This window comes from Anser anser (assembly GCF_964211835.1).
Source record: "Anser anser genome assembly, chromosome: 1".
Lineage (NCBI taxonomy): Eukaryota > Metazoa > Chordata > Aves > Anseriformes > Anatidae > Anser > Anser anser.
In genome coordinates, this window is record NC_139720.1 from 142,974,261 (window position 1) to 142,989,402 (window position 15,142).

General features: G+C 42.5%; 1 protein-coding gene across 3 annotated transcripts in view; it reads left to right on the forward strand.

Annotated features, from left to right (window-relative positions):
- IL1R2 (interleukin 1 receptor type 2) overlaps positions 1–11,147 on the forward strand; it is a 28,059-nt gene extending 16,912 nt beyond the window's left edge. For all 3 annotated transcript variants that reach the window (XM_083820590.1, XM_083820591.1, XM_083820592.1), the window contains exons 4-9: positions 1,500–1,674; positions 2,768–2,942; positions 3,585–3,650; positions 4,737–4,872; positions 6,989–7,134; positions 8,452–11,147. In XM_083820590.1, the coding sequence (XP_083676716.1) occupies positions 1,500–1,674; positions 2,768–2,942; positions 3,585–3,650; positions 4,737–4,872; positions 6,989–7,134; positions 8,452–8,579 (826 nt within the window). In that variant the 3' untranslated portion in view covers positions 8,580–11,147. The remainder of the gene's footprint in view (positions 1–1,499; positions 1,675–2,767; positions 2,943–3,584; positions 3,651–4,736; positions 4,873–6,988; positions 7,135–8,451) is intronic.
- Positions 11,148–15,142: the final 3,995 nt, after the last annotated feature.

The window sequence follows — 15,142 nt, forward strand, 5'->3', positions numbered from 1 at the left end:
AGCTGGGGCTGCCTCTGCAGAGCTCAGTTTCCTTGCAGAAAAGCAGGCAGAAAACAAATTAATAAATTATGCTCAAATTATTAGGGTGGCCTTTTTATGTGTTAGCAGGGAACGCAATGGTGGGGCAGGAGAGAAGACTTCGGTAGTGCGGCCAGCATTAGAAAAGGTTGTAAATATAGAAGTCCTAGAGCAGAGCCTGAGACACGGAAATTCTGCTTTTTATCCCTTTTTTTTGGACACTTCTGCCTCAGTTCCTCAACGCCTCAAAATGTGGCAGTGTTATTGCCAGCTATAAGAAAATGCTGTGAAACCTGTTTGAAAAAGATATGCAGGGGTTGAGTGCATAGCTTCATTGTTAACATTATTACAGGATTAATGGAGTACAAACAAATTGTATTTCCTTCTCATATCATCCCATAAGGATACTAGAACATGTCTGCAGCAGTCTGTGAAATGAGGGTGGAAGCGAAGTATCACAGAACTCTTAGTCTGCTGAGAAAGAATTTGGGATTTGGGCATCCCACCGGTCCCAGTGCCATAGGGGCAGTGAGCCCATCAGCCCACAGATGCACGCCTGGTTTTGCTGGCCCCTTCAGGGTCTGAGCTTTGCCCTGGGGGAAGGCAGAAGTAGGCTTTCACAAACTGGAGAGGACACAGCTCAGGCATCAGCCTCCCCCAAGTGATTTGTGCATTTTGGTCCTTGTGACTGGAAGTGATTGCTACTTGGGGCTGGGAAGAAAAGCTAGATACTGTAAAACTTTCAAGCCTTCTTTTCTGTGTAAAATAATATGTACTCACAGAAATGCCTACCAGCTGTACAATAGTAACTGCGGATGTATTTTCATATATGCTTTAAACTTCTTATTTCTTCCTTACTTTGCAATCATTAGGGTTTTCACAGTCAAGACCTCTTCCAAGGAAATGGGTGGAGGGTTCGTGACACGCTTGCCACTATTCAGATGGGCGCGTTGCCCCTCCGTGCAAAATCAAAGCCATGGCTTTAGCCTGAGGGTGTGCAGCAAACTTGGTGTACTAGTAAGAAGAAAAGAAAGCTTGAAACTCTGAGGCAAACATGTGTCAGCAACATGTTTAGATCGTGCCCAAAACCACCGCCAGTGATTCCCCAGGATCCCTCCTGGTAGGATCTCAGTCTCGGCCTCCTAGAAAGGGCTAAGGAGGGAAACAAAGCTGGGAGGAATCAAACGGCACAGACCAGAGGCTGCATATCAAAGGATGGATGGCCGTGGAAGTGAGGGCACCTCTCAGACCAGGCTGGGTGGTCTCCTCAGGTCTGGAAAGACAGGCGTAGAGAGGAACACCCCGATCCAGCTCACACACACTCAATTACTGCAGAGAGTTTCAATGCCTGCTCTTACTGGCTTCAAACCAGCTTGAGTTGTGGCTGCCAGCTTTCAAGTTCACTTGCCATGGATTTGAAGGGTGTCACTTGGGCTCCCCCATCACCTGCGGGTGCTCACGTCTCCACGCTCTGCCCGCAGGAACAACTCCTACTGTGCTGAGGTGTCCATCCACCTCACCGTTGTGGAGAAGACAGCTGCTCGGGACATCGCTTATATGCAGGTCCTCTTCACTTTTACCTCTGGAAAGATCGTTTGCCCTGACCTGTGGGAGTTTACATCGAATATAACCAGTCTGGAGCTCAAGTGGTACAAGGTAGAACTTTACATTTCTCTTTATGCAAAGCCTAATCTCGTCCCTTTTGTAAACAATCACTTATCTCACTTTCTGTTTCTCCTAAACTCCATGTTGTTAAAGTCAAGAGCATTTTAATGTCACAGCATAATATAATGCAGACTACAATATTTAGAGGTGCTGGGAAGAGATTGAATCAAAGTTTACAGTGGTCTCTTGCCTATCTTGCTAGTCCATGACTTTTCAAGTAGGAAACCCTGGTTTTGCCTGTAATGTTAAATATCCCACACCTGACCATCCTCAGCTCTCCACTGCACAGCATGGGAGTCTTCATATATTTTTCCCATGCTTCGTTTTAGCTTTTATTTACACTCCCACTGTTACCATGTGCTCTGCCTCTCGCAGCTATCGTTCTTAACATAGGATGTCATTCCTATGCTGGTTTCACACAGCCATGCCGATGGTGTGATAGATACTATGCCAGCAAAGTGTCTCTGCTCAGGTTTTCCTTCATGAGCAGGCTATAACTGACTTACCTGTGTGAAAGTCCTTCCCCACAACGTGCTTCATGCCACAACTGTCAGAAAGAGCTATCCTGCCTTCATCGAGAAAGAACATAACTGCTCTTAGCGGGGCTCCAGCCCTTGTGTGAGTGTTAGTGATACAGAGTGAGAATTTGTCACCATTTCTGAGATTGTGTAGGGTCAGTAATAGAGTTGTGAAAACCTGAGTGATTACTAAAATCTGTCTGTCTTAGAAGAGTGCCATAGAATATGACTCTTATAAGGACATGTATGGAAAGCGATCACAGGAAAACCTTCCTGTTTACTGAAACATATTTTTCTTAGAAGAATGTCTTAGTTGATTACTCATAAGAGGACTCAGGAAATAGCTTGGTATATTTTTCCATCTTAAAATGTAGCTTTACTGAAAAGTTATACACACACATTATAGCTATATTAAAATGACAATTCCTCACACTTCATAGAGTGCCCCAGACCATTTTGGAGAGGGATGTGCATTTGAAGAACTTGATTTTTAGTGGGAAAGTGGAGCTGGGTGTAACCACACCTACCGGGGACATAATACCTATTATTGCCTATTATTTCTCCAGGATGCCCTGCCTTTGGAAGACAACAGTGAAAAATTCGTGTTTCTGAAAGGCTCGAATTCCCTGATCTTCACGTCTGTGTTACCAACAGACTCTGGCTACTACACCTGCAAGATGTCTTTCCCCTATGAAGGCGTAACGTACAAGATCACCAGAACAATCAAGCTGGAGACAGTCGGTAAACACTGACCCCCCAAAACAGCGCCGCGCTGAAGAAAGCTCTTTGCCACAGCTCTTTGCTAGTGAAGCTCAGGAGGGGAGCTCGCATCTAGTGGGGGAGAGAACAGGGGTGCTTGCTCTTGGAGGTGGTGCAGCAGTTTCTCACAGCACATCTGGCACATCTGGCACAGCTGTGCGGCTAGCCGCAGCGCTCGCCCTGCCTTCGGCAGCAGCCTTGCAGGAGGCAAAACCCAACCCTCGACGTCCGAGGGTGCGGGAGGTCACTGTGCGTGGTTTCGGGGGGCTTGGGGAAGAAAAGAGCCTCCATCCTCGATGGGGCTGGGGGAAGGCCGCTGCTTCGCACCGCCCGGCGGGCAGCAGAGGGCGGCCGTGCGACGGCGACGCGGGCGGCAGCCTCCGGCTTGTCAAGGCTTCTGCCTAAATCCGCTCCTCCGGGTTCCAAAGGGGCATCACAGAGCCACTAAGGCTGGAAAAGACTTCTGAGATCGTCTGGCCCAACCGTCCCCCTAACACCAATGTCACCCACTAAACCATGTCCAACCCCTCTGGGCGATGGAGCGCCGCTTTCCGCCGGTCCGGGCAATGCCCAGATTTTGCATCGTGCTAGCACTGACGCTCTGTTCTCTCTCTCTCTGTCCAGAACAAGAAAAGAGAATTACCCCGATAATCGTGTATCCAACTCAAAAGACAACATCAGCTGCTCTTGGTAAGGCTCAGCGTTATTTTCGGGAACGTCTAATGAGAAGAAAATTAGAGGAGGTTCCTTTACAGTCCAATTTGTTGGCATTTATTATTATAGTTCTTTTGATACTGGTTATATCAGGTGAGAGGCAGTAATGTGGTAGTTTTTTACTTCTTATTGCCTACAACTAGGTGCTATTTTCCTCATAGGAGAAGCTAAAGGAAAACTGCTGTAGATTTATCAACAAAGCATTAAAAGTATATTCGCATCCTCAGATCTGCTGTTCAGAGCTCCCCCTTCACCAAGACCATTGCCTTCTCACTATTCCCTCAGACAGCTCTAGGTTTTCCAGTGGCTTTGAATGAGCCATGTAGCTCTTTTGGGAGGAGACATTTTTCACTGCTTCCTAAAGTTTCAATTGGGTAGTTGTCATTAGTTAGAAAGTACCTTGACAGAAACTCATTTTTTCTTTGAAGATTATGTTATGACAGCGCATTTCTGTTACCTTTCCTCATTTTAGAGAACAACAGGTATATTTTACACTAAGCTCTTTTAACTTGGATGATCTACACACTGTGGTCTTAATTTTAAATGCCACTTTTCTTTCAGTCAATATACCACTAAGCTATTTCTTTGCCTATCCGGTCCACAGAGAGTATTATATCGCTCCGATCGCCATCAATATAATAACAACATTGTATGAATATCGAGCCATTTGTTTTCCACATAAAATAGCTATGCACTAGTGTTAAGGCTCTTTATCATTAGCTCAGAGTTGCAATAATTATAGCAAAATTTCTGAATTTTTGCATCATCACATTGGCCCTGGAGGTCCCATTTTGAACTGAATGTCCTTGCCTGCAGCATCTCTGAGGGAGGCTGTACTGCTGCTTAATGCAGTTGTTCCAGAGCAGTAAAATCACACTGTGCCCTTTTTGTCTCCTGAGGAATATGTCTAAATCAAAAACAATCTGGGGCTTAACTTCAGTTTTGAATGTAGCAGTGCTTGACGTGTGTGGGAACTTGATCTCCCACCAGAGACGTTGGTTTTCACTGAGAGAAAGTAGTTCTCAACATGTATCTGAATGCTTTTTAATCTTTCACCAACAGGCTCCAAGATGACTCTCCCTTGTAAAGTATTTGCTGGACCGAGCAGGCATATCTATACTGACGTGGAATGGTTAGCAAATGACACCATCATTGATGTGGTTTACAAGCAAAACAGAGTTACAGAGGGGGAACGACAGTAAGTCAGGCTGAAGTGTTTTCTTGTGGTTGTTGTCTTAACCTGCAGTGTTACAGTAGCTCTTAAATGAATGCCAGGTAGTGAAATGGGATATGGAGAGTCCAGAAGTAAAAGTAAGAGCTGAGAAAACAAACAAACAAACAAAAAGACAAAAAAATCCAAGCATAATGATTATTATTATTATTATTTTTAATCTCTGGATTTCTTTCATATTATACTGTAAATGACCCAGCTCAGAGCCTTACACTTGAAGCACAGTTTCATAGGCAGCTGGGCTGATATAAGAGTTGACTGCAGCGGAAAGCAATGGGCCTTGATCCTTCCCAGTGCTTCTCTTATCACTCTCCTTGTCCAGTGCCAAAGAAATGGCACCACCCATTCCCCCACACCAGCCCTGGCATTCATGAGATACTTCACTGAGCCTCTGAATACACTGAGATAACAGAAGGCTACCCAATGGTTTGTGCCTTTTATGTTATTTTTTTAAATTGTTGTTATTTTAATTATTGTTGGTTTTCCCCTTAGGGTTGTTGTTTTTCGTGTCAGTGACTTAAAAGTTAAACTGACTCACTGAGATGCCCAGGGAGTGCTAGAGCTGGCGCCAGGGAAGCACCAGGGGGGATGCTGGTGGAGGGAAGGCAGGATATCCCGCATCCTCTTGCCCTGATCCATTGTCTCTCCCCATCTTGCGCAGTTCTGAGTTGCCTCATAGTTGCATGCCTCCAGGCTTCTGTCTTTTGCCTATGCTGTTTAGTAGCCAAACTGGTCCCTCACCAGCTATGACATTCCCAAACAGCTCCTGGCTAGGGATTAAGACTTGGCATGTGGCAGAGACCATTGACAACGGTGTCTGGGGGTGTGGCATCCTTGTTCTGAGGGACAAGAGTGTTTAACAGTTATGGATGTGGGCTGTTTGCAGCCATGTGGCTTCAGTGCCAGATAAAAACCTGGCCGTGTTGAGTTTATTGCACAGTTACACCCAGAGGTAACATGAAAACTCAGCTGGGTTCCTGAGTCTTTCTGTGTTTTGGTATTCCCACCAGCCTGATTTAGACCATTCATTCATAATGTTGTTTCCATGAGTGAGAGAACTTAAATGCATTGTCAAGCAACATAAGACATAATGTGGAACAGCTAGAGTCTCTTCAGGATTTAGAATAGAGCATCACATGTGCTTTCTTACTTAGACTTTTATTAATATTACTATTACTACCACCACCACTACTACTAATATTACTAACATGACTATTAAATATTACTATATAGCTGCACATGGAAAGAGGCAATGCCAGCTCAGGGTCACACAGAGCCCATGGTGTGTGAGATGTCTCAGCTCTGCTGGAAGCCCTCAGAAAAGGCAGCAAGTCATATCAGGTCAAATACCACAGGGAAAACGTATTTCCCACAGAAATTTGTGGCAAAGAACTCACTGCCATGTTGCTACCTTCCTGCGGTACTGACCCCAGAGAAGTCCATTGCCGCAATACATAGCAGACTCATGAACAAATCATTGCAAAGCAGCTGGACAACTTCTCCAGCAGTGACTAAAAGGTACCAAGAGACAGTGTTTGCACCTAGAAAACCGCTTTCAAATAGTTGCACTCATGAGACAATCAGGTTGAAGTAAGCTGGAAACTTTCTCGACAGTTTCTTGTGCTGAAGTCTTGATTTGAGGTGAATGATAAGCAGGTATGGTGGCTCAGTTTGCTAAGTGAGTGTTTGCAGATTTATGTTCTCCATGTGTACTCTTCCAGCTGATAGTAAGAATTTCAGAACCAAATAGCTGGTCAGAAAAAAGGAACTAGGTCCTTCCATGATGCTCTGTGGGGAGCTCAGTTATACACAACCCTGTTTGCATTTCTTCCCTCCGTTTTCTTTATTTTTTTTTTGCAAGACAAATCTAGATCTTCGTTTTTTTGTGTGTGGTTTTTTTTTTTTTCCTTTTTTTTTTCTGGAGTGCAGCAAGGGTACTGAGAGGAATGGAGACTCAAAGAGCTGGCAGAGCTGGTCTGGAAGCCACCGGTGTCCTGTAATGCAAAGGGGCTAGTTCAGAAATGAGCAAATATGCAATGCATTTTCTTGCAGAATTAACATTTGAGTTTTCTTTTTCTTCCAGAGAAACCACAGAAAATGGTGAGAACTTCATTGAAGTGCCACTGATTTTTGAATCTGTTGAAGAAGTGGATTTTTATACAGACTTTAAGTGTCTGGCACAGAACAGATATGGATCCCAAGTACTGCCAACAAGGGTCAAGCAGGAAGGTAATGAGCTTAACTGCTTATCTGGGGGACAAACATTCTATAATTGTTATAATTATTCTAAAACTGAATTATCACCAAAGTCTTTTACACTTTCCAAGTTAGTATTGAGATGGATTATTACCTGGGAAAAATTGATTGCCTCTTTCAATTGTAGATCTAACATGCACAGTGTTTTAGAATAGTCTGTTCACAATGAACACATTTTATGGGTCCATTATTGACATTTTCCACAGGCGAAAAGATCTGTGCTGGAATATATCTGTTCACTGGATAGGGCTCAAATTTAGATAAGCTTTGTGAAATGATGGCTCCAGTGAGACTACTGGCAAACTCTCTTTGGGTGTAACAGGGCCAGATCTCCCTCAGCTCCTCAGAAAGTAGGAAAAAAAAAAGACAATAGCAGAATAAAGATCAGAGTGTTCCTTCTCCTCGTGCACAGACTATTGCCAAAATAACAAGAGGTGTAAATTATGGTGGGTGTTGTTATTTTGGCTTCTAGTGATGGGAAGAGAAGCCCAGTGCAATTAATGTTGCAGTGTGATAGACCATTGGCTAAGAACCAGCTGTAAAAACAATGTGAAGCAATGCTAATTGTTTCTTTGCGTGACGTTGATGAATCACCAAAGTTTGCTCATATCATCTTAGAAAGGAACATGAACATTTACAGTCTTCATTATGAGTTATAATTCATGACTCACTCCAGCATCCTGTGATGAGGGTTTTGTACTCATTTAGCTAGATGATGTGCTGCTCATGTCTTCTGTGAGCTACACAGGTATTGCTAAAGAGGAGGCAGTCCATGAACTGGTGTAGGCCAGCATAATCCAAAATGGTCTGGACAGATGCTCGTCTTGGAAGCTAGGTGTATTTTGGGAAGAAGCTCACAGTCTTGGCTTGATCATTAGTAATTTATCGGGTGGTCTGTATGAGAAAATTCTTCTTAGAGCTTGAGTGTAGACTAGCTGTTATGTACTCCCTTTCCATGTGGTGTCTTTATTTCCTGCTTGGATTGTCGCTGTGTTAACCGAATTAAGATGTGAAGCACGTAGCCACTCTGAGCAGGGGCTGGGAAGAGCCATGTGTACACAGGAGGACTGAACTTTAAATTCTCACCTCCTATTATTTTCCAATATTTTCCTCCCACCTTGACAAACCCATTTCCCAGAGCACTGAATCAACAGACCTGTTCCTTTTGCAAGTGGTCAACCCTGCTGGAAGGTTAATTTGCAGACATCCTTTTTATGTGATTTCTCCTCTTCCTCCTTGAACTTAGAGAATTAAATTTTCTGACAATATTTCATTTCTTTACTTTTCCAGCTGTTGGCTTGTCCTGGTACACTGCAGTGATTCCAGTTGCACTGGCCTGTGTCATCTTAGGGGCGATATGCGTGCACAAGTGCTGGAAGCAGAGAGCTGATAAAGGATACACAATAGCAAAGGTTTAAGATCTGCTTTATTCTCCAACCGCCAACAGCAAAAAATTCACCTTGGGTGACTTCCACGTGAGACACAGAGAGATGTTTCAGACTAGACGTACTGCTTTCTCACTGGATGGATATATATCAGCTTTTTTCTTCTTCTTCATGTCTTCCATGAACTGATTAAATTAGAAATAAAAGTTTGTGTAAAATGCTGCCTAGATGCAGGAAACCCACTTCTACCATTTTGCACCTAGACTGTGGTTTGTAGCGTTTTGAAACATGGTGTCCCAGGAACATGCCCTTGTTATGAGAAGAAGGGTAAGAAAAAGGAGATGGTCTCACACTTTGTAAATTCAATAGCCTTGTCCTTTGAAAAAAGGCAAAACAAAACAAAACAACTAGAACCTAAAAAATAGAAACTAAGAAAGCTTGCTCCAGAAGAGCTATTCCATGCCAGAGTGATAGGATTTTTCCTTGTGCACCCAAACTCAATTTATTTTTCTTCAGTCTACAAAACAGCTGTTTTTTTCCATTTTCTAGAGCCAAATTCAGTTGTCATGACAACTGTACTTCTATGAACTTTTCCACAGAAAATCTCTCTCTCTCTTTTTTTTTTTTTTTAACCACTTGGATTATTCCTTGCTTAAATGGGTGCTTTCAGAATACCCCTCTCCCAGAGATAACTACCTCAGCATAACAGATAATTGTACACAGGAGAATTTGTTTCTGTTTTATCTACCAACGTGTCATGGCTAGAAAATTGTAGGCAGCTGTAACATGTTATCTTTGCCAGGAAAAGTATTTGGAGGATGTTTTAGTGTTTTGAGAGTCATTTGACTAGTACTAATAAAGTTTTATTCCTGGAAGTGATTCAACAGATTACCAGTAATAAGGTACAGTCTTGCTATTCTGTGCTTCTAACTTTTATTGCTGGCCGTCTCCTTCTCTCTGATATAAGTATAAAAGTATGGAATAGATTCCTGTAAACAATGAGTCTGCACCAGTCTCAAACTGGTGTAGGTTTGGGAACCACGTATCCTCTGAATTGAAGTATGCAGTTTGATTAATCATGATGCAAAATGGTGCCTATTTATTTTAGTCTAACTGGATTCAAATCTTGACATAAATCAGAAGGGAGCAATAAATAAACAGGTAATCATGCTGTAATTGAGGATCAAAAGGAGTGGAATGCCTTGGTTACTTCCTCTGCCAAGCAGATAGTGGAGAAATAGTTCCATCGTACATAGTGCATGTCTTCATCTGTATAGAAGGGGAAGAGATCCAGCTTTAAGGTTTAGTTTGTTACAGATCCATAACTGACACTTCTCACAGACACTGAAGAAAAAGCTTTTTCTTTAGGAAAACCAGCCTGGAGGTTTTTTGATAAAATAATCAGGAAAAAAATAATCAGGAAAAACGTTGGCTCTAAAGAAACAACTTTGTAAAGTAAGAATGTTAGAATTGTGTGTAGTCCCTCAGACTAGAGAGATGAACTACTCTCAGACATCTGGGAGAAGCCATTGACAATCTCCTTTCCACCATCACTTACAGCTGGTTCTGAATTTAGCCCAAGAAATATTTGAAGAATTTTAAAGACTAGGATGTGGCTTGAATTAGGAAACCCTTCAGTCTATTAGCAAGAAGCTTTGCAACTTATGAAATTTAAGACAAAATATCCCTTTATATATTCTAAATGTTTGCTGAAAAGATACAGGAGTTGTATTTCTGACACGGTTTGAGTCAATGGCAACCAGACAAGACAACAGGAATTATTGTTTCCAAGTGCAGGATGTTAAAGATGGTGAGAAAAGATACATAGATTTTATGGGCAGATGCAAAAAAGGTGGCTGATTGTGTCGAAAAAAGTCAGCCCACTTGGATATCTGTTCTTTGAAGGAAGAAAAATACTGAATGTAGCTGGAAGGAACATGAAAAAATGAGAAAGTTTTAGGTACATCAGGAATCCTCCTGATTTTATTTTTTTTTTTAATTTTTCAGCAATTGCTATTCTATAACTAGAGAACAAAATAGATTTGCAAATAAGTGTAACCTTTCAAAATGTGGTTTGCTCTTCCCATCCATTTGTATCCTCCCAGAATAGCGTGACAACACATCTGGCTGCAGGAGCAGGGTTGGATTTCACTAAGTAGTTGAAAAGAAGTAGAACTTTTTGTATATGGAGTATTGATGCCAAAAGAAAGTTAAATACCTCAGATCCTCCTCCACACTAGAGAAGGAGAAGGAAATGTGAATATGAGATAAAAATTGGGCATGCAGAGAGCTGCTCCTACATACTCAGTGGTGTCTTGAATACAAGGGGAATGTAAAGAAACAAAGATTTACTCTTTTATGAAGTAAGTGATACCCACTTCTCTAACTACTGATACAGTAATTTTCTGAAGGCTTTCATGATAGCTAGACTTGTTCAAATAAAATACATACTGTAAATATTTTACAGGTAGATTTGTTCAAATGAACTACACGATGTAAATGTTTTACTTTGATTTTGTTTTGTTATAAGCACGTGAAATACATTCTACAGTGTTCTTGTAAATACTACATGAAAAAATAAATAAACAAAACAAAAAAAAACCACAAAGAAATTAAAGTGCTGGTGTTTGAGTTGGGTGGGAAGGAAGGCTTGAGATGGCTGCTTGGGGGTGCTGTTTTCCAGCACCTTTCTGGAAAGTGCTCACCCCTGGCAGCAGTGTCCCCTGCTCCGTGGGCTGCGGGGGCTTCAGGATGTGCTCCATCCTTCAGCCTACCTCTGCTCTGTCCCTGCAGTGCTGCCTTTTCACACCAAAAGGAGAAGAAATCTGGACGGACCAGGTTCCTTTCCTGATTGCTGCCACAGTTATATCTGTCCCTGCTCCCCAGCCCCGCAAGGGTTTGGGAAGGGTTCTGGGTGATCATTCTCTCTCCAGCTACCAGAGTTTGAAGTACTGTGTCCCCTCATGCCTTCTGAGGCTGGAAATGTAGGCTAACATAGACTGTTATTGTGGGGATGTGAATTTAGTACATAATCCTTAGGCAGGGAGATTCGTCTTATTCATCTTCCCACTGGTAACTTTTTTTTTTTTTAGTAAAAATTAGAGTTCTAGTTGTCACCATATGTATAGATCTTTGGGTAGGTCTCTCCCAGGAATTTCCCTCCGGTATCAACATATTTTGAGGAGAAAATATCCTGAGTCTCAAGGCAAACTGAGGCTGAGGACTTAGTTGTAGCAGCTTATAATCAGACCTGAAAAACAAAACAAAACAAAACAAAGAAGGCCACTTCATGTCAAGGACTTGGCTCTCTGTGTAACAATGTTCCTCTGCAGAAAAATTAGTGACGTAAGGAAGACAAAGAAACCTCTTTCGTGGAACTGTATGGGTCTGCAGCATTCGTCAGTAGAGCTCATCTATCTGCAAAAGTTTCCAAGGAACCTCTACAGAGTGGAAAAAAATGGTGTGGTGTGGTCTTGGCATGAGTTAGCTTCCAGGATAGCAGCAGCTTCTGCAGAAGCAGTTCTTTGCAGGAAAAGTGAGCTCAATTAACAGTTATTTTCTAGTCTTATTTAGCATATGTGATCTTAATGTCAACTGTCCATAATTCTTTGATCAAAGCAGCAATTAAAATTAACATAATTTGGAAAGCACCAAATAATTAAATATGCTGGTTGACAGGCAAAACCTTTGAATAAACGTGGGAGTAAATAAAAGTAGAAATAAATAGTTTAGTGAATAAAAGTAGAAATAAGAATTGGACCTGTTCACAGAGCTGATCTTGGCAGATGAATGTTAGAAGGTTACAGTTTTTTGATTTTAGTAGCTGGGGAAGGAAGGTGTGCATGAGGAAGGAGAAGAAACATGTCAAATACCATTGCCAGAAATAAAGCTATAAATATGAGAATAGCTGATGAAAATGTTTGATGATTATTCCAACTCAAGTTTGCAAAGCAAGAAACTCAGGAGAGCAAAACAAAATAAGGGATTGGTTTTGGAGCTGAGAGCTCCCTACCCACTTGTAACCTTGGGGCTGCTAAAGATAACCTCGGGTGGGGCACCTCTCATCCAGCCTTTGACCACCAGAAAGGAACTCACCTGCTCCAAGCTGGTCATCAATGTTTCCTCTCCACTTGGTGGAGGAAGAGTTCTCTCTGGTGCCTGAAATAAATGGGATGAATTGCCCTCTAGAGGTGCCTTTTTCCACCAGTTACACAAGCTGAACAGCTAACTTCAAGACGGAGGTAGATCAATCCACCCAGTGTTAGTGGAAAGACTGATTGTGGACAACATGATTTCAGGTTAACACAAGGGTTATAGAAAGAAATGGATTTAAGCCCAGAGACATCCTTTCACACAGTCAAGGCTGCTGGGCCTTCTTGGGAAATGATTGTAGTGCTGGTAGCTCCCTGTGCAGAGAAAGGACACGGGCTCATGCTAAAGGAAAATACTGCATAAGGTTGGGATGCAGGCACAAAGATAGGCATTGTGGACCCCAACATGAAAAAAAAGCAGGCTGAAAATGACTGGGCGATGTCTTGGAAAAATGTTTGTGGCTCACAGACAGCGGTCCATGGCCCGGAGAAGAGCCATAGTATTACAGGAAGAAAAGAAAGAGCTGCACTGTGTGAGGGGCTGAAGCAGAGTCTCAGCAGCAGGGCTGCCAGCCCTTCCACTCCTGCTGGAGAACACATGCTCCTAGCAGGCACCGCAAGGCAACAACTGTGGACCAGAAAAAATGCTGCTATGTGCACCTGATATAGCATAAAACACATCTGCTGCCAGTGGACGAACATGGGCAGCAGCAGATAAAGAAAACATGATAAATATGCATTACTTATTAGTCTGTTTTCATCTGTTCATTACACTGGAACTCCTACTCTGTCGCAGCCTGTAGCTTGTGTACATGGTGCCAAAGAGTTCAGTAAGGCAGACCAAATAATAGCATGAGTCGGTTTTCAGGAAGGACATATTGTTGTCTTCCTAAGATCCTCAAGGGAGAGCCAGATACCTAATAATAATGGGGAAGCTTTCAAAACCTCCCAGAGACCCAAGCTCACTTGTTAGAACTTGGGAAATTTACCCGTTACCAAATCCTTAGCTGCAAAGTGCAGTTTAGCTCATTTAATTGTGTGTCGCTCCTCCCAGTGTTAGTTTCTGGCACCAGCCTGAATTGTCCCAGAACCTGAATTTCTCTTATATGACCTACATATTTGCTTATCAGACCCAAGTCTGGTACAAGTCATACCTACAAATCTTGGTGGGCTCTAATTTCTTTGCGGACAGTGCAGCATTACCAGTTCTGCCTGGCAGGGCTTAAATGGTGCAATTCACTTCCAGCTTTAGAGGTCCTGTTTTGCTTTGGGTATGGAGGATTCATCCGTTTAGTTTTGGGCTAAATGAATCATCTTGTTTGCTTGTTTTGGATCCTGAATGTGCTTTGTCATAAGCTTTGGGGAGGCCAGACTATGACTGGAAACAGTCAATACCATGTTAGTTTACTTGGAAAATTAAAGACTCAACAACTTTGCGGCTTTCATGTTTGGGTTGCAGCTGAACTAAGTAATTAGTATCATTACATATATCCTCAATATGTTGCTACTGCTCTTTTCCTTTTGACTAGGACTTATCATAGCTGATTTCCAGCCAGCTTGAGGGCTCTCCAGAGGAGACAACCAGCAAACAACAGTGGTTTCTCAGCTCTCATCGTTGTATCCTGGACTGCCTGTGGATGCTGGAGATGAGGACCTCTTTTCTGTGGTAGAGAGGAGCTATCAGCTCAGGGGACACACAGATACCCTGCCTTTGACTACAGCTATTAGTTTACCTGCTGAGTTTAATCCTGTAAAATGCCTGAGAATACACTGTAGAGAAAGGTCATAAATTCACATCTTCACATCGTCAGAGCCTCATTTGTGACTGTTCCCTGTTAGGGGAGAATATATAAGCAAATCGTATTCATTTATTTTTTTGTTTGTTTAATCACACAGGCACAGTGTCACTTAGGAAATGTGGAATGCATGGGTAAGATGTGTGGAAGAGGGTGGTTTCCTACAGGGAGGGATATAAAGTGCTGCAAGGACACTCGGGGGCTGGAGAACCTGTGCATGTAAATATTTCAGCTAATGAAGGCGAATGGGATGAAAAACACATAACCAAAATTAAGTTGGCCGCTAATCACCACACAGCAGTGGGGTCCTGAAAGAGCTTCTCAGGAGGAGTAATGGAGAGGAAAAGAAATGACTTTTAACTTGGAGCTGGGTGCAGCTGTGGAGGGGATTTGATGTGTGTGGCAGCAGGGGGTCTGTTTGCAAGGCTGCATCATGTCCTGCAGCTTTGTGCTCTTTATTTCCATTGGGAAAAAAAAAAAAAAAAAAACACAGGCTGGATTGCTGCAGATACAAAATCCCATCTAAGAGTTTAATTATTATGCAATTATTTCCTCAACTAAATCTCCAGTGCCAAATTTATACAGCCCTTTCAAGCTTTTAAGGGCTGGAAGATCAAAAGAATTAAACAGTGCACACAGTTGCTGTATGTCTTTGTAGTCATGTCCAGAGTCCTAATCTGCTTTAAACTCTTCTTGGCAATGCCAGTTG